We start from the raw sequence: 26,846 nt of genomic DNA, 5'->3' as shown, positions 1-26,846 counted from the left end.
ACTGGCATGTCACCCAGAGCTGATGGTTCCTCATAGCCATGTCATGCAGGACAGTGACGACAGCGAGCCCAAAGGAGCTGATCTTCTCTCCCTGCAGCTCCAGTTAGGCACACGTTTTATTTGTTATGGCATAAGGTGTTTTTTAACGGTGACAAAACTAACACGGGAACAGAAAGAAAGAGAGAAAAACAGAGAGTGGCCACAGGTCTGTGGAGGGATAGCAGACATGAACAGCAGGATGGGCTAGCTAGCCACATGTGACCGCTGGAGCAAGCAAAAGCAAAGCATGGGCTGAAAAGAACTGAAGGCAGCATGCACGCCTGGCCTGACTTTTGTTCCTCTGCGGGCACTGCAGGGTCTTAGGACACTGCTTCAAAGGGACAGTTAGTGCACAGAACACGGGGTTGCTTTCCCCGCCCCTATCCCAACCAGACCATTTTGCAGAGTTATAGCAGAGGAAAGGGTGGAATTGAGGGAAGCTTCAAGGAACTGTGCAGAGAGATGTACTAGAACTCAGGTCTGGACAGGAAAATAAAAGTTCAGAAGAGACCCAGCTCACCCAAGCCTCTGTAGGTCTTCCTTGCCAAGTGGGGGAGCAGCTGCCTAGAAGTCTACAGAGCTCCACAAAAAGTCAGCAACTTGGGCTAGAAAGCAGCACAGAAACTACTCATGCCAGGCCACAGTGGGGGCTCTAGAGAGCTGACACACATGGCTTTGTAAAGATCACCTTTGGCTTGGTAATTCCACCCTTGGGAAGACAGTGAAACAATCTTAAAGAAAGAAGATAATCTTTCTGCACGTGCATGTCCGCCATAGTCTAATTTACAATATTAAAAAGCCAGTGGAATGCACTGAGCCAGCCCAGGAGAGGAGACTAACCGGTAAAGTGAGCTAAGCTTCATTTGGTTAACAGACACTCAGGAAGCCTTCACACACAGCATGGGGAGGTGCGACGGTGTGACATTAGTGGCTTTGCTGATATCCTCGAGTGCTTGCGTGTTCTCTGAGTTGAAATGAAATCAGGTTCACGTCCTGACACGCAAGAAGAGGAGTCTGAATGCCAAGTCCAAATCCTTAAAACACACGTAAACACACGTCAGAGACAGAAGAAGAAGAGAGCAGTGACTGGGGAGGCTGATCTTACGTGGTGTAAATACATAACCTTTCCTACTTATTATTGTTCTCAGATATCTTATGAATCCTTTAAAATGGAAGAAGCAGAGACAGGTGTAACTGGAGTGGCAGAGCACTTACGTAGCACACATGAGGACCTGGTTAGGTCACGAGGACAAACACGTTTTTAAAGTTCTTTATGTACTTGGGGTGACCTTATGCTACAAGCATTAAGGAGCGCACACAGTTCACAGAAACGTAACTGGAGTCTCTGGAACTCTGGTCACCAAGTCCGTTCACATGGCTCTGGGGTCACAAGCTTAATCCTGCCTCCCAGGCCCCACCCACTCACTCCCACTGTCCCGAAGGAGGAGGAAACAAACTAAATAACCAAAACAGCAAGAAAGCAGCAGTTAAACAGGAATGAAGCACAGAAGTAACGTCTACGGTGCACACATAAGCACAAAGAAAGCACAGAGGTAAGGAACCAACTCAGGACAGCATCCGTGATGTCCGAAAACCAAGTGTCCCTTGGAGGAGTGCAGGCCTTCCGAACCGCCTGCTCCAGGGGACCGCACAGTGGTATATGGCCACCCTTTCATGCAGCTCCCGACCTCCCGGCAGAGCACAGCCCAGACGCTGCAGGAAGCACAGTGCTGCTTGCTCTCTGTGACCACAGAGATTTAGTAACTCCTAGTAACTGTTCTTGGTGAGTACATCCTGGGTATATGAACGAATAAACCTCTGGAAGCACATTAACACTTAGCTAAAGAAGGCAAGAAAACCCTGGGTATGTGGGTTAAAGGAGCTCCTTCCACTTCCTGTAGGTCCCAGATGGCCTATGTTACCATGAGCCATGTATACAGCTGGCGGCAGAGCAGGGGCCAGCGTGTGACCTTGGAACAGGAGCCACGTCTGTACTGGGCATTCCCATAAAGCTCTCCTCTGGGTCATGAAGAGACAGAAAGCTATCTGGAGAGGCAGGGTTCTAAACCAGACAGCCACGACTTCAACCTCTAGCTCTACCGCTTGAGGGACTATGTAAGCCATAGTAGAAGACAAAGTCTTAGTTTGTGTGTCACTCACAGGACTAGGAGATCAAGCAAGGGGATGTACTGGTTAGTTCCGTGTGTCAACCTGACACAAGCTGGAGCTATCACAGAGAAAGGAGCCTCCCTTGAGGAAATGCCTCCATAAGCCCCAGCTGTAAGGCATTTTCTCAACTAGTGATCAAGGTGGGAAGGCCCAGCCCCTTGTGGGTGGTGCCATCCCTGGGCTGGTAGTCTTGGGTTCTATAAGAGAACAAGCTGAGCAATCCAGGGGAAGCAAACCAGTAAGAAATATCCCTCGATGGCCTCTGCTTCAGCTCCTGCTTCCTGACCTACTTGAGTTCCAGTCCTGACTTCCTTTGGTGATGAACAGCAATGTGGAAGTGTAAGCTGAATAAACCCTTTCCTCCCCAACTTGCTTCTTAGTCATGATGTTTGTGTAGTAATAGAAACCCTGACTAAGACAAATTGGTACCAGGAGTGGGATATTCCTGTGACAACCTGACCATGTTTAGAGGAGGACTGTGGGAAGGACTTTGGAACTTTGAGCTAGAAGAGCTCTGTGGGATGTCCTGTAGGAGCTTGGAAGATAATATTGAGAACAGTGCAGAAGATGGAGGACTGGCTTGTGAAATTTCTGAGGGAAGATAAGGACTCACTTCAGGGCTGTTGCTGTTTGATTGTGAAGATTCTGTGGTTTTGGTTAGCTGGAGCTGAAGAATCAGCTGTAATTAACAAGATACCAGAACTACTAAAGCGAACCTTTGAGTTACTGGGACTGTTGATGCTGGTCAGCTGGAGCTAAGAAATTAGAATTTAGAAGAGACCAGCATCATTGAGGTGAATCTTCTGGGAAGTGTTTCTGAGAGCACAAAGAGGCTGTGTTCCAGAGATAGCCAAGGTTGTACCTTGTGCTGTGGCTGGACTTGTGTAAGAGTTACCCAAGTGGTACTGGTTTTGAAGACATGAAGGGGTCATGAAGAACAGCTGAAGCTGGGCACTGTGAGAGGCCATGGAAGGCCACTGGTGAAGGTGCACCCTCAGTTACAATTGATTGCCCCGGACAGAAGGGATCATGCAAAGGAGTTGAGATTTGGCACCATGAAGAGAGCCTGTGAGAGGCTATTGGTGAAGCCTAGCTGCAGTAGAAGACAGCAGAGTTTTGGAGATGCCAGTACCATGAGATGATCACCAAGAACAGCAGTAGTGGAGTACAGGCATCTGGAGCCTAGAAGACAGGATGTGTGCTACAAAAGGAAGAGCTGGAAAAGTGACCCAAGCCCTTGGAGACAGACATTGGATGGGTAGAGTTTGATTTCACTTTTGATTGTGACTGTGCCCTGATATGTTTTCCTCTCAAAGTAAGAAAGTATTTTAGTGGAGTCCACAGTTAAGAAACTTTGAATTTTAAAAGATATTGGATATTTTAAATGGATTGAACTTTTAGTATGTAAAGACTATGTGACTCTTAAGTTATTTAGATCTTGGGGATGAATAAGAAAATAAGGGTTGAGGCTTAATGTGATGTGTTTGTGTGTCAAGTTGACAAGGGGTCAATTGTACTGGCTGGTTTTATGTATCAACTTGACACAAGCTGGAGTCATCACAGAAAAGGAGCCTCAGTTGCAGAAATGCCTTCATGAGACCCAACTGTAAGGCATTTTCTCAACTAGAGGTCAAGGGGGGAGGACCCAGCCCATTGTGGGTGGTGCTGACCCTGGGCTGGTGGTCTTGGGTTCTATAAGAAAGCAGGCTGAGCAAGCCAGGGGAAGCAAGCCAGTAAGTAACATCCCTCCATGGCCTCTGCTTCAGCTCCTGCTTCCTGACCTGCTTGAGTTCCAGTCCTGACTTCCTTTGGTGATGAACAGCACTGTGGAAGTGTAAGCTGAATAAACCCTTTCCTCCCCAACTTGCTTCTTAGTCATGATATTTGTGCAGAAATACAAACCCTGACTAAGACGGGACAAAGCTGTACCTGGCTCTTTGGAGGCACCTAGCCCGTCTCCCTCAGAAATAGGGGGTTAACCATACTGAGCCCAGAGTGTATATAGAGCCTGACACCACAGGGCCATTGCTCTTGGCCATCCAGGTTACCTTTGGGCATGATCTGATGCATAGCAACCGAGAGGAAGAAGATGGAGTCGCTGTAGTAGGTCCCTGAGCCAGCACTGAAGTACTTCTGCATGGCCTCCACGACAGGGAAGAGCTTGTCTGTCAGCACAGCAACATCATGGAAGATGACCTATAGAGGGAAGCAGGGAAATCCCAACAGTCAGCCAATCGTCTCTCTCTGAGCTCCAAACATCTGACACACACTCGAGCCCAGGAGACAGAAACCGACAGGGTGGAGCTAAGAGGGTGCTGGGAGTGACTGAGGACAAAGGAAGTAGGGAAGGACACTAAAGAGCAGAGCCCAGGCTGGTAAGGACACTTTGGGGATGGGGTAGTGGACATGTGGAAGGAGAGACAAGGAGTGGGCCCAGCTCTCGGGTTGCTTTCTAGTTTCAAACTTCACGACAAAAAGTCTGGCTCCCATGCCAGCAGGAGACAGGGCAGGCGTGGGCAAGCAAGTGAGCTCCACTCCTCACCTTCTCACTGTCCATGACTGCCCAGGTTTATCACACCCTGGACCTCCAGAGCCTGTGGTCATCGTGCCCAGCCTACGTCACTGGCTCCCCACCCAGGGGCTTCTGCTTTTCCGATTTTGCTCTAGATTTCCCATGTTCTTATTTCTCTCCAAACTACCTCTTTTCGTTCATGCTTATGTCTGTCCTTGGTCACTTCCATTTCTAAGCTACTGAGCTTAGTTTAGCCAGGAGTGGTGGCTCACTCCTCTGAGTTCTAACACCCCAGAGGAATAGAACCTTGTCTCCAAACAGCAGGAAACGCAAGGTCTTTACCACCGAGGCTCATTTTGCTCCCTGAAGTCGGCATTCTTCTCTTTAAAGCCACACAGCCCGCAGGCTTTGCTCTTTCCTGACCTTTTGCTCCCAAAGTGCTGCTCTCCTTCATCCCTGTTCAGGCCATTCTTTTTCCTCCGGCCTTCTCTTTCTGTGGCTTGCTATTTCTCAACACCAACCCAAATTACATCTCTCCCACTCCTCTGTAGCCTCTGGCCCTGTCCTGTGGTTTCCCTGACAGTAAACCTCATCCTGAGTGTCCTCTGTCGGACCTCACAGTCACTTTCCAAACACTCAGATTTATATTTTTCTTCTTAGCTTCTAAACCCCCAAAGCTCACTACCGTCAGGTCCAAACCCCCCAGCAGGGACGGGACTGGTGGCTAGAAGTTCCTTCCCCACATGCATGCATGGCTAGAAAAGGGTGAACCTTCACCCTCACCTGTCCCATCGGCTGCCCCTTTATGACCTGTAACCTTGTAAACCTCCACTTGCTCTTCCCATGTGTGGAACTCCCTCTCCAGCCTTCCTTCCAGCTTTCACACCACCTCCCATGATCCTCCAGGCCCCTCCTACTCCCCATCCTTGCATGGGGCTTCACTGGCTATGACTGTCCCCTGCCCTGTAACAGCTGGCTACATCTGTGCCAGGCCATGTACACGGGTCTGTAACCTGAAGAAACGACACTTTGGGCAAGAGCCCGACCCCTTCCTGGGTGACACAGGAATGGCAACACTTACCCTGGTGGTGGCCACGGGGATGACTGAGGATACGCACCCAGCTCATGGCTGCTAAGCTGCTCTCACTCCTTAGCCTCACATCCTACCCCTGCCTGTGTTCTGGCCCCCTCAGTCTCTCTCCTCACAGATCAGCCATCACTTGTGTGATAGCCTTCCCAGCACACCCACATCACACCTCCAAACCATCACCAAGGGCTGGAATAGACATGGCGCTAAAAGCACAGGAGGGTTCTCAGGGGCCAGACATCTCCACATTCATTAAAGAGGAAAGGGAAGGGGTGTGTGCATGTGTGCCTGAGTGTGTGTGCACGCTCAAGTGCGAGTGTGTGTGAGGGGGATGGGCTATACATGAGGGCAGGGCCTGCCTCAGCCACAGCCAAGCCCATAGAAGCAAAGTACTGTCAGCGGCCTGCCTACCCCGCCCCAGCCTCATACCACCCAAGCTTCCCCAGTGACAACTGTAGCCAGTCCGAATTAACAGACTTAGTGAGGACAAACGGACTGTCAGTACATTTGTTCCAATGGCTGTTTAGCCAGCTCCCGTGAATATTTCAGGTAATGAATCTACTTAAAGAAAAATGAATATATCCCAAGGATATATCCATACAGCAGGAAGCAAGCCACAGACACCAAGTGTGAATCAAAATGCCCAGTCTCCAGAGCAGGAAGCCGGCTGGCCTGCAGACTATGACCCCTCCAGCATCATCAAGGCTAGACACCATGGCCCCCAGCCCAGCCCAGGCTCCAGCCTGGCTGCGGGCTGCAGAGCCCCACCTCATGAGCTACAGGAAGAGCTGCCATAGAACCTAGGAAGCCAGCTATAAAGTAGCTGGTTACTGAAGGCAGCCAGCAGTGAGTGGGCCAGAACAGTGTCTTATGCAAACGTAAGAGTGTGATTTACAGGGATACAGACAATAAAATCAGGTCACGACTTGTAACACATCTTAAAACCTTAAAACCTATTACTTATAAAGCATTACCCACACTCAACCTAAGATCTTCCTCCTCAAACCCTTCACACTGACTGAGTCACTAGAGCATCCATCTGTCACATGCAGGACAGAGCCCATTCTGAGCTCATGAAGAAGCTTCTGGAAGTGTACGCCACACGACGCCCTCCCCCACCCCCGCTCCCGCCATGACTTACCAAGCATACAGCAAGACAGTTGGTTTTCTAATCAGCTTATAATCAGACATTTGTAAGCATTCACTAATTTCCTCTTATCAGTGACACTTAAAGGACTTGTTCATAACAGTATTTCATGCCAATGATTACACAGTCTATCAGGGATATTAACTAAGTCTGTAAATCCCTTTGCCTCCTTTTATTTTAAAAGTCTAAATTCGGTAAAGACAAAGTATTCGTATTCTAAGTATCCTCAAAGAGTTTGCTGTTCAAAATAAAGTATGCGCGGAGGACGCTCTGTGCACCATAAAGACAACTAGAAAGGGCGGTTCTCAAGGGGAGGAGGCATCTGGCTTCGTCTCACCAGGCACAACACATTCTTAACTTCAGCCTTAGACACTGGTGCAACCAATCAGAGCTGATCCTGTGCCATGCGGGGGTGGACACTCAGTGGCACAGAGAGGCTGGGAGAGTCTCTGAGGAGCTAAGGCACCCCCAGAGCCCCGCCCCAAGCCCTTAGCTCAGAGTGAGCAAAACTCATTTGTCAAATGACAAGCCCATGGGGAACCAGACATGACCACGCTCCAGGAGCCAAGGCGGCAGGTAATGAGCTGGCTCTGGGCACAGGAAGACACGGTTTCCAGGAAACCCTGAGGCTGCCAGGAGAGCTGCAGCTCCTGCCAGTCAGCCAGGGGGAGGACTGGGGAGGCCATCCTCAACCAAAGGAGAGAAGAACACTGCCAGTACAACCATCTCTGGTGCAGGGATGGCATCCGTCTCCCCAGGAACGACAAACGTTCCTCCGCTTTCCACAGGGTTCATATCCAGCATGGAAGGATGTTGCAGCAACACCCAGACTCAGCCGACAAGCTCACCATCAACAGAACTGTCCAGCGATGGGGACAAGCAAACATCCCTGCCCTCGTTTGCTTCTTGTTGCTGTAATGACACGTGACCAAAAGCAATGTGGGGAGGAGGGTTCCTTCATCTCATAGGTTCTAGTCCATCATCAAGGGAAACCAAGGCAGGAACTCCAGACGGGAGCCTGGAGCAGCGACCGCAGAGGAACGTCCACTTCCGGCTCCCCGTGGGCTGCTCAGCTGCATCTCTGATATGGCCCAGGCCCACAGGCCCTTAGTTACCTTCCTCAGTGGGCTAGGACCTCCTCTATTAATCACCAACCAAGAAGCTGCTCCCACAGACATGCCAATCAGCCAACCAAATGGAGGCAGTTCCTCAACTGAGATTGGTTCTTACCGGGTATGGATAGGTTTATGTTAAGTTGATTAAAAAAAAAAAAAAAAAAAAAACAACAACCACTAACCATTGCAAGTCATTACCATTCATAGGCACCAAGTCTGGCTGGAATCCCTCCAGTGACATGGGATCAACGCCTCCAGAGACTCAGGTATCTGTAAGTCCTGGCCTTAACGGCACGGTGTGCTAGGTGCTGACTTCCCATCTCAGGTGGGCACACAGTCGTGCCCGAGGCGTACAGACAGCCACTGGCACTTTTAGTAAGTTAGAGTGCTTTCCCTTTCGGGATCTCCAGACACAGGATATCTCTAGATATCAGAGCCACACGGCCCTTCTGTGTCCTAGCTGGACTGAAAGAAATTACAGATGCCGTCCTGCATGCTTAGCCACTCAACTGCCAGGCACAGCCAGGAGCCGAGCGCTTATGTGGAGGACTCCTGGGGTTACCGACCACCAACCTAGCAAATCAGTGAGTCTGGGTTCTGTGACTAACCTGGTCTAAAAACAAGGTGAAGTGCCCGAGGAAAACCCCTGACAGCAACCTTGGGTCTTCACACACATGCACACAGATGTGCATATGCCCATGTTGCTCTCTCACACACACACAGAGCAAGAGAGACAGGGACAGGGAGAGAACCAACTCTTTTTTTTTTTAAGATTTATTTATTTATTTCATGTATATGAGTACACTGTTCAGATACATAGGAAGAGGTCATCAGATCCCATTACAGATGGTTGTGAGCCACCATGTGGTTGCTGGGAATTGAACTCAGGACCTCTGGAGGAGCAGTCAGTGCTCTAACCACTGACCCATCTCTCCAGCCCGAGAACCAACTCTTAAAGAGGTCTTAATGGATCAGAAAGTCACTAGAAGGGACATGGACCTCAGCCTGGGAGCTGATTTTCTCCAACCCAGTCCCTGGTCACAGCCTCCCCGTTAAGGCCACCTGGGAAGGCATGGAATAGCAGGTAGGCCTTTCCTGGTGACAAACACTGGACACATTCCCAAAGAGGGGCTGCTCTCCCTCTGAGTGTTAACTTCTCCCGTGGGGAGGTGAGCACCTACTCACCTGATTCGGGTATCAACAACAGACCAAAGTACCGATCTGACCCAAGCTAGTTTGCTGAGCCAGTCACTGTGCTTACTGATGAGAGCACGGTGAGGAGCTACTTAAAGGAGCACGTGCCCTAAAGCAGCCAATTTCCCCAAAGCCAGTATGAAGATGTCCTATAGCTGCATAAACGGGAGTCACGGCAGCACGATGTTTTGTGCATGTGTAAAGGTTATCCTTGTGTTATTCAATGCTGATTTCTCTGCCCTCACATCTGCTTACAACCCAGACCTGGCATTATATATAATGCTTATTCCAAGTATCTCCTGTTTCAAGTTTGTGTAAATAGTGCTTACCTTTATCCTCTGCCTTGTCAATAAAAGCTGACCAACCAATGGCTGGGCAGAAGAGAGAATAGGCAGGACTTCTGCCGGCCAGGTGAGGGAATAGAGAGAAGAGTTGGGAGGATTCAGTCACGAGGAGGTGGAGAGGAGACAGCATAGGAAAATATATCTAAAGCCCAGAGAGCCAGACCAATACTAAAATGTAGTATCTCGTGGATTTTGGCTGGAAGGTTCAGAGGATTAAAATAGATCAATGACTGCCCAGGTATTGTGGAATAAAGCTTGACTAAATAAATCTATCTCATTCATTCGAGAGCCAGCCGGGAGTAGAGAAAAACTAGACAGTTTTAAAAACACCACCACAGAGTCCCCCTTTCAGTCAGCCTTCCACACGAAATAGACTAACAAACACTTTTCCAAACCACTGTGGCAGAACACCCACAGCTGGGAGGGAGGTGCCAGCAAGAGGCTAAAGCTCAGGTAATAGTCTAGGGACCCTCCCCACCGCCACTTCTATAAGGGAATGTCAACAGGCCTGACTTTGAGGGCCGCCTGCAAGTAGTCACAGCTGTTTCTGGTGGAGATGGTAGCGGCCATTATGATGGGGCTGGGCGGGTAAACAGAAGCACTCTACACTAAGAAAAGCAGGGTCTCCATTATCGTCCCGACCCAAAAATACTCTTCAGGACAACTGGGAGGATAAGTAGAGCAAACTGAGTTGTTCTGAGGGTTGTGGGTGAGGAGTGGGCTCCAACATGGGCTGGAGTCCACCCAAGGCTGGCTGGTTTCACAGACACACCACTAACCTGTGAGCTCAGCCATCAAGTCCAACAATTCCCAGGAGGAAAGGTGGCTCCTGAGGAAGCATCCATCTGCGTGACGGATGTGATGCCTGCCTCTGTGCGGAAAGACAAGTAGCAAAGCCTCAACCCTACAGACACGACACACCGCACACCGCAGGGTCTCCCACTGGCTATCTTTCTTTCCATTTAGGTTCCAGGGCACAAGATGTACAGCTAAGAGCCCCAGCCCAGGAACACAGAAGCAAAACACACATTTACACACCACATGCATACAATCTGTTCTGGCCGCCACATCAGCAGCTTCAGTGTTGTCTGTGACACCTCTCTCTCACCAGCTGACACAGAATGTTTTGACATGTTTAGTCAGTCGTTCTCGGCCTGTCTCCAGCTCTTGGCTGGCTGTGAGGTACAGTGAAGGCAGGACCTTGTCTGTCCGCTCGTCACTGCTACACGTGCACCTGTCAGCAGAGCGCATCAAGGCCAGAGGGACTCAGCAACCACTGAGATTCGCTCACAGAGTGCAGAAGACGAGCAGAGTGGGCAGAACTCACCAGTCCAGAAGGGAGTCTGCAGGACCTGCTCCCAGGAGAACCCAAGAAATAATCTAGGAATCCCTCTGGCCCTGAAAGTACCTAAAAACAGAAATTTCTAGTTCACGGGACTTATTCTAAACCTGCAGGAACACAGCCCTTCTTTTACCTTTAACCTACTAGTTAGGGTGCTATAAACATCCAACCAGGAGCTGCTTCACAGTAACCATGTCTGGTTCTTCAAGGTTACTTCTAACATCGTGTCAGAGAAGTCTTCCTAGACCAGGGAGCGACAGACAGACCTGTGAGTGACAGACGGACAGGACAAGAGACCACTGGCCTCTCGGTTTAAACTCTAATGCGTCCCCACAGCAGCACCAGCAATGGGTAGCACATGCTGTCCTCTCCGCTAACTTGAACTTTGGAAAGAACGGCCTCCTGGGATGAGAGGACAAAGCTCCGCCTTGTTAGTTTTAAGTGGAAAAGGTAAAAGTGAGATCTTAGGAGAAAAGAAACTGTGAACACTCCCCACAGCCCCCTGTGTGACTTTTACCACTTTGCAAGATGTCCTTCATGACTGGAACTCAGCCTGACAGAAGTGCAAGCAGCTAGAGAGGAACCAGAGCCCACCCGTCTAATTCCTAAAGGCATTTCAAAGAGCTGCTCTCACAGCTGCTTCGCTCACATTCAGAAGAGAGAGTCCTGTGCCTGGTCCTCACTGTGTTGATTGGGACAGCACACCCTGCCCCTCCACCCATTTCCACAGCTCACCCCGCCCCTCCACCCATCTCCACTCACACTATGCACCATCTGCCACTCCCAGGTACTCCCGTAGGAGTCCCCAGCATTCTAGCTTTTATCACCATTTAGGTTTTATCCTCAAACTCAGAAACCTCTTTTGACAGAGGTAAGGAGAAATACACCCCAAATGAGATGGGCCTCAGGGAGAGTGCATAATGGAAGGCAAAACCAGCACCAGGGGACCTATGCCTCCAGCACGCCTGCCAGCTTCAAATGCTGCCCCAGGGAGTCTTCAGCTTCAGTAGGCACAGGCTCTCACAAAGGAGCCTGGTTAGCCAATAAATGGTGTGCACTGACCCCAGGGAGTCAGAATCAGGATCTGGAATGAGGCTGGGAGTATGGTACGAGGACCTCAGTCACCCTGAGAAGGAAGTGGCAGCTGAGCCTCTCTACTGGATGCCGGGCACAAACCTCCAGGAATCACCCTGCAGGGAGAGCACCCAAAGTCAAGAACGAGGTATCAAAGAGGTCCAGAAACCATTTCCCGTGAGGAGTGCCAGCACCCCGCATCACCCCGCATCTAGCCGTGAGGTCAGATCCTTCCCTCTGCTCAGTGCCATCTCTCAGGAGGCTCCTCTGCTACCCTGCATCCCTTCCTGACCTGCTGGCACTGTGTTGCTCAGCCATTCGCTTTCCCTAGGGCAGTCATAAAGTAAAAGCTAAGCCTTTAGAGCCCCTACCTTGTTCACTTCTCCAGGAAGCAATGTGGACAGCTTTCAGTAGCTCATTAAATCTGCACAGAACGTAAGCTCCACCAGGGCAGGCCACAGTCTTTGTCTGTCTGCCTCTTCCCTTCTCTGAGGAACCCAAGCTCCTTCACAGTACCCGGCACGCCCAGAACCCACAGTAAATACAGGCTGTTGAGTTTTAGAGAGCAGAAAACTCGGCATAGCGCACACTGATCAAGGAAAACAGCGTTTCTTTGTCACGAGTTGGTTGCAGCCCCAGGCTATAAACCTGAGTTCAGCTAATGACAAGGGACTCTGAGCTCACCTCGCAAGCTGCAGGAAAGCAGACCATTTGGCTGAGCACAGGAGTTTAGTAGCTGAGGAGGAGAGAGCTGGTCACAGGGGCCCTCGATACTGCCTCCCCTAGACCAGCTAGCCTCTGAAGGCTCATTCCCAGAAGCCGTGGCTAAATGGAACGGCAAGAAGCAACATGTACACAGCACATCACACGTCACACACAGCACATCACACGTGCCACTGCTGAGATTGGTTCAGGGAGGGCTTGGCGATGCTGCCCTTCAGAAATGAGCTTTACTAGGAGAGAAGGCCTCGTGATCAGGGAAGCAGTCATCAGGCCTTGAGACGCCAAAGTATTAAGGAAAGGTCAGTCCATCACATCAGGGACCATATGACAGAGCCTTCAAGGAAAAACACGTCTCCTCTAAGAAAACCTTAAGGGGAACTTCATTAAGAGGGATAGCAGTCATGTGACAGTCATGTCAGACAGGATGTCACAGGGAGACCTGGAGAAGAATCTTCTTTTACGTTGTCTCTGCAGTGACAAGAAGTTCTAAATTGTGTATTAGTCGGGACAGTCAATGTGACAAGGAGCACAGAGGAGCCAGCAACTGGGTTAGATCAATGGCTATGAAGCCACAGCACAAACAGCGTCGTAACTGCAGGAACCTGTGCTAGCCTGCTTTCGTGTTCCCGTTGAAGGGTTTCTCTCATCTTACAGCTCACAGTCCAACCTGAAGGGAAGCCAGGGCAGGACCTGAAGCAGAGACTCTGGAAGAAGATGGCTTACTGGCTTGCTCACCATGATTTGTTCACCTGCTTTCTTAAATAACTCAGGGCCATCCACACAGGGTGGCACCTCCCACAACAACCATTAATCAAGAAAATGCCCCCACAGAATGGCCCACCGGTCAATCTGACTTCTTCAGGCCATAGGATCAGGCTGCTTGACTCAGCTGGCATCTTAAAGGGGAGGCTTGTGGTTTAACGACACCTTAAAGGGGAGGCCTTTGATTTCACACCACCAATTCGACCCTCTGGATTAAGACAAAAAAACTGGATCCAGTGAAGTGGGCAAGTCAGGTCAAAGGAGGGCCAAAGCCAGGCCCAGGGCCTTTACACCCAGCCCTGGGAGGTGAACAGATAAGGCCCAAGTGAAAGGCTTTGCCCACTAAGACTGGGCACCCCTCTCAATAGGAGAAAATTACACCAAGTGTCTACCCAAAGCCTGCCAGCCATAGTGAACAGCTGTCTCCTACATATGCTGAAGCAAGGTTTGGGTGGCAAAGCGAAAGCCATCTTCTAGGGGAAATGGTAAAGCCAGGTCTGCCCATAATGAACCACTACGTAGCAGCCTAAATGGCCAATGAGACCCACATGTATCCACAGCAGCAGTGAATTTTAACTCCATCAAGTTGAGGGAAAACAAGTATCAAAATGATATATAGGAGCATCTCTATAATTGCTTGGTAACACAAAGCATAACCCCTGGTTTGCTCTCTACTGCAGTGATAAATGCCATGACCCAAAGCAGCCTGGGCTGAGAAGGGTTAATTTCACTTCCACTTCCACATCACAGCCCATCATCCAAGGAAGCCAGGGCAGGAGCTCAAGGCAGGAACTGAAGCAGAGACTAGGGAGGAGCACCGTAGACTGACTTGCTTTCCCGCTGGCTCAGCTGCCTTTCTTACACACACCAGAACCACTTGCCCAGGAATGGCACCACCCACAATGGGCCAACCCTTTCCCTTCACTGTTAATCCAGAAAATGTCCCCATAGACTTGCCCTCAGGTCAATCAGATAGGGGTATTATCTCAACTGAAATCCCCTCTTCCCAAAAAACTCTAGCTTGTGTCAAGTTGACATAAAAACTGACCAGCACACACAGTGAGTATATACCACAAATGTATATGTGAAATGAAAAGTAAAAGTAGACAAATTTACAAGACATGCGACTTCTTTCTCATCTAGGACAAGGAATACCCTACAGGAGCGGGTTGGAAGACACAGGGTGAGATCCAGCTACAACTGTCTTCTACTTCTGTAAAGAGAATCTGACTCACATACGACAAGCGTTGGCGCCCACAGCAGGGCTGTCCTCGGCATCTGGGAAATGTCCCCAGCATTAGTTCTCCTACATCACAGCTGAGCTCTGCCCGGCTGGGCTCCCAACTTGAGTGACGAGTAAATGATCAAAGGTGAGCTGGGAGAGCCTATGGGAGACGTTCTCATCCAAAGCCTGATACATCCTGAGATCCTGTCTCAAAAGGTCAGAAACTCACAGAACAGCTTATAAAATAAAGGTGACAGCATACTACGCGAACACTAAGTCTGAAGCACACAGTGAGATCAGAAGCACCATGACCTGACCTACACATGACATATCGGTCCCATAAGTGAAGTGAACAGAGATTAACTCCACAACCCCAGCCATACCAAAATTACACCAGCAAGTGTCAAAGGGGGACATGGGAATGTGAGGAGGGTTTCTGAGAACATGGCTCTTAGCTTCCTAACCTCTGGGGAGGCAGTCAGGAAGGCTCTCGGGGTCCGCTGCCCACCTCTCTCTAGGCATCCTCTCACATCCTCACAGCCCTTTCTCACCCTGGGCCTGGGGCCAGCCAGGCCTCAGAGCAGAACATTCTCACGGGCCAGCAAGATGTTCCCTCATACTTCCGGCTGTAACAAATCCCTCCACAGTTGTGTGAATCAAGACCACGTGTCACACAAGAAGACGAGAAACCAGCAGTTGTAGAAACCAGGAGGTTAAACAGCAAGAGCTTCCAAATTTAACAAAAGAAACCATTTTGTTTCGCTTGCTCTAAGAAATCTTCCAGCTCTGAGAAAGCCCTGAGAGTGAACAGTTACATTGCTGGTGCTTCTGGTCAGAGCCAAGATTCTGTGAGCCTAGAGGACCAGAAAGGAGGCAAGCCCAACCGGCTTTAGGCCCTTGGCAAGGACTGCTCCCGAAACTTAACTCACCGTTTGGTTATTTACACTTTGCTGGGGTCCAAGGCCCCGGCCAGGTTGAGTTTCCAGCTGTGACAGAGGAAAAGGCTGTCCTCCAAGATGTGCCAGGGATTCCAAGGACAGGCTCTACCCAGGAGGCAGAGACAGGCCACAGGGTGGACAGTGCCCCGGCTGGACTGTGTCTTGTTACCCAGGGACTCTCCACCTTCCATGAGTTCCAGCAAGCATTCCCACAGGGATGCCCTAGTAGATGATGGAGACCCAGGCCTTGGCACACACGTCAACAGTGACCAGCACCACCAGTAACTAGGGAGCAAAGCCCACTGTACACTGCCATCTGTTGGGTATACAAGGAGGGTCATCTCCTAACATAGCCAGCGTCTCGCCTCCCCCAGCGTCTTCTCAACTGCTCCAGAGCCATATCCCACACCTTCAAGCTTGTTCCTTTTCCACTGACAAACTTGTGGACCACAGGGTATGACACTACTCAGATGGCCCCTGGGCTCAGGCAGTCATTCTTTAGCCAGGACACAACTGAACATAGTGTGTGGCTCCGGCTTTCTCTGCACACACGGCCAGGCTTAGGCACAGTGCCTGCTACAGAGCTCGGCTGATGCAGATAAGCCAGTGGCAACCTGGCGGGCAAGGCCATGTGAAGGCATGCCAGGGACAAGCATGGCTACCCCAACACAGGACACGGACTCGAGAGACCTCTCAGGAAACAGGGTAGCCTTACCTATGGGCCCTGCCAAACACCTACTGGGTGCTAGACATGGACAGTCCTTTCCCCACACTACTCATTCACTTGATCTATGTGTCCCTTATGCAGCTGAGGAAGTCACTCATAGAAGGAAAATAACTACCTAAGGCCCCTGGGAGGATGAGGGACAGTCAGAAGCTGAACCACACCCACCTGTGCCAACACCAGAGTTGTTCAGCAAATCCACCCCACTCCCACACAAGGCCACACAGGAGGGAGGAAGAAGCTGACATGGTCTCTACCCCCAAGTCCCCGCATCTGGCACTCTCCCAGTGTGGCAGGCAGAGAGACAGCAGGGTGACAGCAGCGTCAGTCTAAGCATTAGAGGAGCAGGTATTTGAGAGGGCTGTGTGGATGCTCCAGGCGGGTGTTTGAACTGGATAGGAAGCCAGGTTTCATCCTGTTGCTGTGATAAAATAACCTGAAAACCCCAGTGTAGGAGAGAAAGGGTTCATTCGGCATCACAAGTCCAGGTTACCATCCACCACAGCAGGGCAACGGACGTGCCGGCCACAGCTGATCTCATCACAGCCAGGCAAGGGCAGAAAGAGCGACTGCACTCCTAGGACGTTGAGATGTCAAATCCTCCACTTCCTCACTCAGCACCTGGTAAGTTAACTTCACCCTAAAGGGCCTGGGCCTGTGCCTCCAGCTCTGCCACCCACAAACACAGCTGCAGCTCCCCTTATCATCTCCACAGTCCTGGCATCTCCATCTCCTGGGGCCTCCACTGTCACATGGTTCCTCACCTTGGCTGCTCTCCATGACTCCCTCAGTCCTGTGTCTTTCATGTCTTCCAAACCAGTACATTGTGAAGGACACTTACGACGTTGCCAGTCCTGCTGCCAGCCTGAGAGGGAGACCGGCATCCTTGACTACAGCTACGTCGGTTCCAGTGTGGAGAAATACTCTTCTACCTACCAGCAGGGCAGAAGGCCTCCTTACAGTGGTGCTGAACGCTCCATCGACCAGGACATCTGACCTTTGACCAAGCAGCCTAACACCATCCCTCCTCAGCCAAGCAAATCAGTCCATTATCTTTACACTTAACTTCCCTCAGACTCTTGGGACATGAGCAAAATGAAGGTAGGTTCCTAATCAAACAGCATACAATGGCCCCTAGCCCTGTGCCCAGTGGAGTCCTTGCTCCCCTCTGAAACCTAACAAGCTGGACCCCAGTGTCTGTTTCTCTCAGCACCCTCCCAAGCTCCCTACTAGAACGCCTCATTAAGCTCTGCTCCTAGCTTTCAGTGTCTGTCCTAGCCAAATGTACCAAATGTCTCCACGTCACCCTTCCCCCAAACAGTTCTAATTTCTCCACCAATTCACCTCTGTTCTGGGATAAAATACTCTGACTCCAGCTCAGCTCACAGGTTACAGAGTCTCCACCACAGCAGGGAAGTCTTGATGCCGGGGACTTCCCACAGCAGCCATGTCTGGTCAGCAGCAGAGAAAGACGCCCTCATGCCGACTATTCGTCTTTTTTTTTTTTTTAATTTTATTTATTTAGTATATATGAGTATATTGTAGCTGTCTTCAGATGAATCTGTTATAGATGGTTGTGAGCCACCATGTGGTTGCTGGGAATTGAACTCAGGACCTCTGGAAGAGCAGTCGGTGCTCTTAACCACTGAGCCATCTCTCCAGCCCTTTTTAAATGTGTGTGTATCTCTATGAGTGCGTGCTATGTGTTCAGGTGCCCATGGAGGCCAGAAGAGAGTGTCAGAGTCAGAATTACAGCTGATTATAGGCCATGATGTGGGTGCTGGGAACTGAACCTAGGTCTCCTGTAAGAGCAACTGCTGAACCCTCTCTCCACCCCACCTCCATTTTGATACAGTCCAGGACCCAAACCCAGTCCCAGTGCCAGCCACAGTGGGTGAGTTCGCATATCAGTTCATGTAATCAAGCTTGTCTGTCCCCCCCAGTCATACCCAGAGGCCAATCAGATCTAGACAATCCCTCACTCACCAAGACTCCCTTCCCAGGCAGTTCAAGATTGTCTTACGTTGACAGTTTAACCCTCACACCACCAGAGAAGGAAATATCTAGAAATTTCTGGGTGCCATGTGGATCTGCTCACCAGGCCCAGAGACCATGGAAAAGGCACAATGGGACTGCAGCGGACATGCAGGACCAGGCAGGAGGTAGCAATGGATTCTTAGTCCACACAGCTATGCACCACCGGACTCCCCACCTCAGGACCCACAGAGGCCCAGAGCCAGGCAAAAGACATCAGCGCTTGGAGTGGGAAGAGGACAGAACGGCTGAGCCTGCACCTGAGGCAGCCCTGATGGGAGCCACTCCAGGGCACATGTCACAGCTGTCACCTCACACAGAGCACATGAAGAATGGCCACAGGAAAGTGAGATTAAGCAAATGCATCCCACCAGGAAAGAAAACTGAAGATGTAAAGACCTAAAAGTCTGGGAACAAACCAGAGAGAGGGTAGGCAGGGAGACAGGGAACCCACGCAGTCCTGGATCCCCTTGTCCCACAGTGTGATTGCTGTGATTTGATAACAATGGCTACTGTAGGCCCCTGTCTGAATGCTTGGTCCCTAGCTGGTAGAACTGTTTGGGAAGGAGTAGGAGGGATGTGGCCTTGTTTGAGGAGTTGTCAGTGAAATCACTGGGAATGAGGTTACAAAAGATTGTGATTCCCAATGCACCCTGCCCCAGGAACAAAACAAAGAGAAGGTGGGCAGGGGGACATGGATACCCAAGACATACTTCCTATTTGCTGATCCGAAGTGAGCTCTCAGCTATTGGTATTGTCTAAGCTCCACCCCCACAGCTACCTGGGAACAGCCCAGTATGCTCCGCCCCACAGTTGCCTGGCAACAGCCAGCTGTGCCTGACTATAAAATGGGGGCTGCTTGCTCCCTCCTCTCCTTCTTGCTCTCTCTTGCCCTTTGTCTTCCCTGCTCTCTTCCCCTCTTCCCTGTCCCTTCTCTCCCCATCTCCCCCTCCCCCTCCATGTGTCATGGCCCGCTACCTTTCCACTTTTCTACTCTTCTCTCATTAAACCTCTCCACGTGGAACCATGCTGGTTTGGTGCGTTCTGTCTGGTCTTGAGTGGAGACAAACCCCAGCACTAGCTCCCTGCCTCTGCTCTGCCATCTCGGACTCTAACCCTCTGAAACAATAAATGCTTTCTCTTGTTAAGTTAATTTGGTTATGGTGTTTTTATCACAGCAAAGAGAAGTGACTAAAAATGCCTTATGCTAGCCACTTGGATTTTCCTGGGCCCCAGTTTCCTCACAGGTAACTTGAAGGCACTAGACTTCTTCCTGCGACCCAGGGCCAAGTAAACACAGGAGGTACGAGAAGAGGCTCCCCCGCTCCACAGCGCACAGGCTGGCGCAGGAAGGAGGGTACCATGCCCTGGCCCTGGGCCAAGTGTCCTGCTTTTCATAAATCACTTGAGAACGCTCCCCCAACTGGTGAGGGGACGAAGTCACGTGTGTAAGCCCCTGAACAATACAGAGAGCACCCTGGTCACCATTCCCTGGGGCTCCAGATCTCACAGGCCATCCCCTGCTTCAGAAGGGTAAGAAGGAACCACCCAAAGCAACAGCCATTAAGGCTGCAGTGTTCCAAGGTCAGAAGGTCAGAGGTCCAGTCCAGTTCAGGTGCTCATGGCCATTCAGCTCAGGACTCTGCCCTGGGCCAGGGGCAGCTGTAAACTTCTTTTAAGAGAAAAGCATTCTGCAGACCATGGGCAAGACCAAGGCAGGCTCCAATATGATGCCTGCTCCTTGGGGGCTTTCACCTGAGGCCACTGCTGTAATCCTTGCAGGAGAGAGCTGGGGAGTCCACTCCCCTTATCTCCTCAGGAGTGAGGCCAGGAAATCAACCAAATCTCCCCCAAAGAACTGACTGACTCTCTGAAGCTCATTGCAGGAACTACCCCAGGAAAAGCTAAACAATGGCCTCTTCCCTCATCTCCTAGCCTCTGTTCAAAACAAATTCTAGAACATGAGCTTGCAACTTCCTGGTACCCATTTTAGACCCACCAGTAAGAGAACCTCTCATGTGACTCAGGGCTGGAGAGTGCCCACCATTCTGCCAACGTCAGCCTGTAGCACTACAGGGAAGTGACAGGAAGTTTAAGGGCAATGGGAGTTGTGTGTGAGATTTGTACAGGCAGCAGAGGCCAGATTACCACCTGAAGTCATCCACTCCCCAGCCTGACTAGCAACCAGGGGACACTCCTGTCTCTCCGTCCCCAGCACCAGGGGTAAAGGCAAGGACCACACGTTGGTTTTACAGGGCTGTGGGGGACATGGAGTCAGGTCTTCATGTTTGCCCAGTAAACATTTTACCAAATGAGCCATCTCTAGCCCACGTGGGAGTTCTTACGAAGTGGAGGGGAGCCCCTGAAGGGAACACTGACCTTTCTTTTCCTTTCTTTCAATTCCCAACCAAGTGACCTGGGGTCTCCACTGTGTGTTCCTGCTGCTGCCATCTGACGCCCCACCAGAGGCCTATACAATGCCTTTGTTTGACTATGGCTGTTACCTAAAATAACCCTTGGTGGGCTAAGACTATACCTTGATGGTAGAGCATTTGCCTAGTATGCGAGAGGCCCTAGACTCAATTCCAGCACAAACAAACAACCTGACTTTATAGACTGAGAATCGTTAGTGACTGTGATGGAGAGGATACATTGTTACTGTGATGGAGAAGTATCTAACCCATCACTTATGGTGAGAAGCTAAAGCTCAGACACTGAGAAAGCCATGAACTCAGCAGGAGCATCCTGGGCCGACCCTGTCCACCATGTCTGGGGCCAGGGCAGGGGCTGAAGACAGGAACGTGCCAGCAGACGCTCTGGGCAGATTAGGAACGCCTTAGCTCGTACAGTGAGAGAAACAATAGGAGTCTTTCCCAATAGCACTGGGGTTCCTTCACAATGATACAAGGAGGGGCAGTGGTGTTCAAAACCTTAGAAAGACCATCCTGGCTGGTCTCAGGTGGGGCAACCCCTACTGGAGAGCCGATGTCAACTGGGAGCCCTTCTCATTAGCATGATCCCACAGGCCTAGGAACTCCTGGGAGGGGGCACCCTGCAGTCCGCTCACTTCCTGTAGCTGCAGGCCACTGCTCACCCTTACTACCCACATCTACTCCTGCACCCATTCCACCTGCACTGAGCCTCACACTCCACCAGAGCTCGCGCCCGCCATGGAGACAGACAGAAGAGCCGGTCCTGCACTCTAGCAGCTGGTAAAGAGGCCAGAGTCAACACACCAGGGGTAGGCGAAAGGACGGATGGATATGGGGTGCGTAACACAATAAAAAAAAAGCAGCCTGCTGGGGAGTGTAGGACTACAGAGGGCAAAGGGGTGACAGATTCAGGAGAGGAAGTCCCAAGCACACACATGGGTGTGAGGTGAGCCCTCCAGAAGCTGGGCAGGCAAACTGAATGCAAGCCAGGCACCTAGGGCGCAGTCGTGCCTCCCTGTTGCTGGAGGATTTGCTAATCCAGGCAGCAAACATTCCCTCAACCAGGCTCCCCCGCCCCCTGCCTGCTCCACTCTGCCAGGCAGAAGAGTCAGGGGCCTACCATCCCAGTGGCCTCTGTCTCTTTTTTTCCAAATTACTATCAATGTCGTCCTCAAAGGTCCTCGCTCCCCCAGGCAGCCTCTGCATCCTCCTAGGCAGCCCCAAGCACTCCAGGAACCCCCTGCTTTGTCTTCTGGTCCCTCAGACAAGAGGTAGCCTCAGACAAGACGTGAGCATCACGTCTAATCCTGAGCAAGTGTCCAGTGAGTCCCTTCTCGGATTACATCTTGATCAGGACCCCACAAAACTGCCCATTTAAGGCAGGTCTCACTGACCCCCTCCCAACACACACACACACACACACACACACACACACACACACACACACACACTGAAGTGGCAGGAGCTGAGAATGTGAGCCTGCCAGCAAGCTTATGAGAAGTGTGGGTCTTTTGGTGACATGACCTTCTAAGTCACTGGCAGTTTACACTTATCCAATCCTTCAGTATCACAGTCTGTGTGCAATCTGACCAAGAAAACAACCTGAAAGATACTGACAAGAGGTAACCATCACCTGTCAACTGTTAGTTCCCGAGAGTTCCAATGGAGCTCCTAGAAGCTAATCACTCAAGCCTGCCAACTAGGCCTTCGAGTCACAGTAAGCACAGACTCGGGCTCTCCCACTGACTGCAGAATAGCCGGCAGGCATCCACAGAGCCTGCACCCAGGACCAAGTGGACAGCTGCGGGCTCCAAGGGAATGAGGGGAGCGTAATGATTAGAGCCTCTTCCTTCCCACAGCAAAGACACATGTCTATGGCACAGATACAATCTATGGCCTCTCCTCCCCCTCCCCCATCTCTGATCTCATCAGCCTGATTAGTGCTTACAGGAGAAGGCAAGGATACAACAGAGTACCCAGTAAAGCACCGAGTTCCTGCTTCCAGGACAAGCAATCGATGCACTGGAATGGGGGTAGGGAGCAGACCAGGAAGGAACACTGTAGCTTAGAGAACTGTGGACAGCACAGGGGCTCCCTGAGGTAAACCTGGGCAAACACTATTACTGCAAGCTCGCTGCACCACCCTCCCGGTGGGTGAGCCTTCTAGGATGCTGAGAAGGAACCCGCTCTCACACACCTACTCAGGAACGGGAAGCAGCAGCCTCCGACGATGCATTACTCACTCACTCGCTGAGAGCCAGGTGGGCCCTGTGCTATCAGGGCAGCTTTCTCTCACAGACAGCTTGGAAGACCATGAGGGGAAGGGAGTCAAGAGTGGAGGCTCACAAGTGTTACACCCAGGGCAGCCGCTCCCAAATGTCACATACTGGACTGACTTGAACCCAGGTCCCAGGCTCCAAGCCACACATTCTTGCCCTGGGCATTTCCCTGGAGGACCCAGGGCAGACTGTTAGAGGCAGGAAGGGCAGTGAGCAAATGTGAGAAACAGAGTGTTCCCAGCCACAGGACCTGAGAAGACCAAGAAGGGGAGGAGGGGACAGATGGGGGCACCTCTTCTCCCAGCCTGAGGCCTCCCGTGCAGGGTAACAGGTGCCAGACTCCGTGACACTTCATTCCACCAGAGAGGATTGCTTAATTGGGGCTTCTAAACAATAATCACCCCCAATAAATGAAACAAATGGCTTTAATTTGGAGCACATTAAGTTAACAACAAACATGACACCAGCTGACATGGCCTGGCTCAACCGTTCAAAACAGGTAGAGCTGCTTTCTGTGCTGGGCCCTCTAGGTTAAGGACTCTGCAGCCTGAGAGGTGGAATCCCAACACTGTCAGCCAACAACCTGAGTAGGCCACCCAGGGCTACGGGCAGGCCCAGCTCCAGTCACAGTTCCCACATCTGAAGCAGGATCCAGGCTCAGGTGACAAGGAAAGGGTATGTCGGGGGCGGGGGGGGGGGGAGGATACTACAAGGCCTGCTGAACAGCATCACCTAAGCTCCCAGACTTTCTCCCTATCTGCACTCCTACCAGAGAACTGGATCCAGCTGCCCTGGAGGCCCATTAGCCACATTCAGTCAGTCTCATCAACACTGTTTACACTGGACAGGAAGGAAAAGACCCCTCCGAGTTGCCACTTGGCAACCTTTCTTTGGTCCCTCTTTCTAAAGCCGCGTAGTGGGGCCAGTGAAAGCGTACATTCATTGGAGACCCAAAGGCCAGGCGCCGAGCAAACTAACACAGTGCGGCAGCGCCCTCCAGCGGCCAACTAGAGACAGTGGCCCTCCACTACCCAGGCTTTCCAGAAGCTTGTGTGATTGATGTGCCTGGGCTCCTCCTCATGCAGGCCTGGGAGACAGTTTTCCCAAAAGACTGTAGACCCCAAAGTTACACAGAGGTCTCCCCCAGTGTACGTCTCGAAGCAGAAAACAAAAACGTAGGCCACCCAAGGCATAAACGCCCCAGTACTGACCCAGGCACAGAAGAGCAGGAATGCTAGCCCGGGGTAGATAAGGTATCTAAGAGACCAGAGGCCTTCCCAACCCAGAGAGTCAGACACAGAAAAGCCAAAAGCAAGGACTGTGAGGTCCACTAACAATGTTCTTCCAATTACACAGGTTTCTACAGATGCTCTAAAGGTAGGCAGGGGAGAGTCAGAGGAGCTGGGAGGTTGTGTCTGTAAGAGGAGCTTGGGTTGTTATGGTTCGAATATGAAATGCCCCTGACACTCAGCAAAGGAGAATCGTGTTGAATGCTCAATACCTGAAGTGTTGTCCTGAGGCAGGGCTTTTAGGGAGGGAGCACATCTCAGGAGCCCCGAACACTGCACTAACCTTTCGATGGACTCACAGTCTGGTGGCATTATAGGGATGTGGTGGGGACTAGAGCAGAGGTCACTGGGCGGTCGGTGCCCTCCGTGTCTCAATCGGCTGTAAGCAGCCTGGCTACACCCTCCTGTCGTTATGATGTCCCACCTCACCTCAGACTCCAGCGATGGAACTGATGGCCATTAACTACGCCCCACTTGGGCGCTTTGCCAGAGTGACAAAATGTGGCTAAAGGAGAATCAGCACTGAAAATTAGCTGGTGTTGCCCCTGCACTGACCACCAGGCCCACAGGTCTTTGGAAGTGGCTTGTGGGAGAAACTTGAGACTGTCTGGGAGAAGCCCTGGGGCACTGAGAGCAGAGCTTACTGGTGATTCCATGGTCTCATAGCCTGTAGCAAGGCCCCCCAGCTAAGTCCAGAGGCTTCAGACAGGAAAGATGCCCCCAGCCCACCCAAGAGTGAGAGGCGCTACCCCTTACCTTTAGGCCACTCACGGTACACTCTAGAAAAGAATCGCTACATTTTGTCCACGCCCAGAGATTTTTAGTAAAGCTTAACTTTAAAATGGCATAACAATCCAGTGAATGGAGTGACAGACAAAGCAGGGTGTTCTGGGTGCTTTACGGCACCAACTGGAGCAAAAGGCAAGCTTGCTTCTGAAAGAGTTGCCGTTTGGCAATAGATTAAAAGTGTGTAGTAGCCAAAGAAATAAGAACCATTAAAAACAAACAAACAAACAAACAAAAGCAGGGCAGCAAGACGGCTCAGCAGTAAATGAACTAGCTTTCATGGCTGAGTGTGTGATCCCTGAGCTCCACATGGTAAAGAGAATGGATTTCCCAAAGTTGTCCTCTGACTTCCACACAGGCTGCTGTGACGTGTATACACCCAGACCCACACCCCCCACACACAATAAATAAGTTTTCATTTTGTGTGTGTGTGTGTTTGTGAAGAAGCTAACTAAGTCCATCAGGACAACAGGAGAGCTACCTTGAAGGACTCTCGGAAAGCGCCAACCCTATCCTGGGGTTTGAAGGTCTAAGAATACGAAGGACCAGGTGATTGTTTCCCCAAGTTCAGCCGTCCAGAGTCTCAGAAGCGTCTGTGACCTAAGGGGAGAGCCACTATTCCAGCTGAAGGCAAACGCTGGCATACTCCATGTAATGCTAGTTTTGTATACACACCAAATATACAAGTTATAGATTTGGAGGCTGGCAGCCCTTGAGGATCATACATGAAACTGTAAGCTCCAATGGAGACTACAATGGTCCTCAACCTTCCTAACGCTGTAACCCTTTAATACAGTTCCTCATGTTATAATGACCCTCAACCATAAATTATTTTGTTGCTACTTCACAATTATAATTTTGCTACTACTATGAATTAGAATATAAATAGCTGATATGCAAGAAATCTGACATGTGACCCCTGCGAAAACGTCATTGGGCCCCCCAAAGAGATAGAGACCCACAGGTTGAGAACCACTGCTCTAGGACCTTGAGGCTAAAAATCATGAACCATTTGCCAGGCAAAGTCACAGGTAACAGGCACAGGCTGGCCAGGAGAGAGGTCATGTGGCCTGGAGGGTCCCAGGCACTTCCTGCTCACTCTATGCCATGAGCCTAACCTGCTTGAGATGGAAAGGCATGGGTCCTGTGGTCCTGTCCCCCCTGCCCTGTCCACTGTCCTTTCAGAACGGGAACGTTTGCCCTATTCCACAGTATGTTGGAGTATGTAACTTGCTTTTTAATTTTACGGGGGCTCTCAGCTAAGAGTTTGCCTTCAATCTCAGAGAAGACTTTGACACACACACCCTTTTTTTTTCTTTATCAATACTGGAACTGTGCCTATAAAGACTCTTATGGACCGAATGCATTTATTCTGTAGTACGAGCCCACAAGCCTTTGGGGGCTAGGAAGGGAATGCTGGGGGCTGGATATGAAATGCCTCCTCTAAAGCTGGAGGAGGGGGAGGGAAACGTCTAGAATTCCAGCACTCAAGAAGTGGAGGCAGGAGAACCAGTTCAAGGCGTCCTGACTACATAGTGAGTCTGGGGCCAACCTGGTCTGCATGAGATAGAAAGGACGAGAGAAAGGAGCAGAGGGGGAGGGAGGAAATGAGGGAGAAAGAAAGGGAAAAA

The 26,846-nt window shown here is 50.9% G+C and overlaps 1 protein-coding gene across 2 annotated transcripts in view; it reads right to left on the bottom strand.

The window, feature by feature from the left end:
- Xxylt1 (xyloside xylosyltransferase 1) overlaps positions 1-26,846 on the bottom strand; it is a 132,448-nt gene that overhangs the window by 98,922 nt on the left and 6,680 nt on the right. For both annotated transcript variants that reach the window (XM_344027.10, XM_063270940.1), the window contains exon 2: positions 4,257-4,404. In XM_344027.10, coding sequence (XP_344028.5) covers positions 4,257-4,404 — 148 coding nt within the window. The remainder of the gene's footprint in view (positions 1-4,256; positions 4,405-26,846) is intronic.

Source organism: Rattus norvegicus, chromosome 11 (assembly GCF_036323735.1).
Source record: "Rattus norvegicus strain BN/NHsdMcwi chromosome 11, GRCr8, whole genome shotgun sequence".
Taxonomy (NCBI): domain Eukaryota; kingdom Metazoa; phylum Chordata; class Mammalia; order Rodentia; family Muridae; genus Rattus; species Rattus norvegicus.
This window is presented reverse-complemented; position numbering and strand designations above follow the sequence as displayed.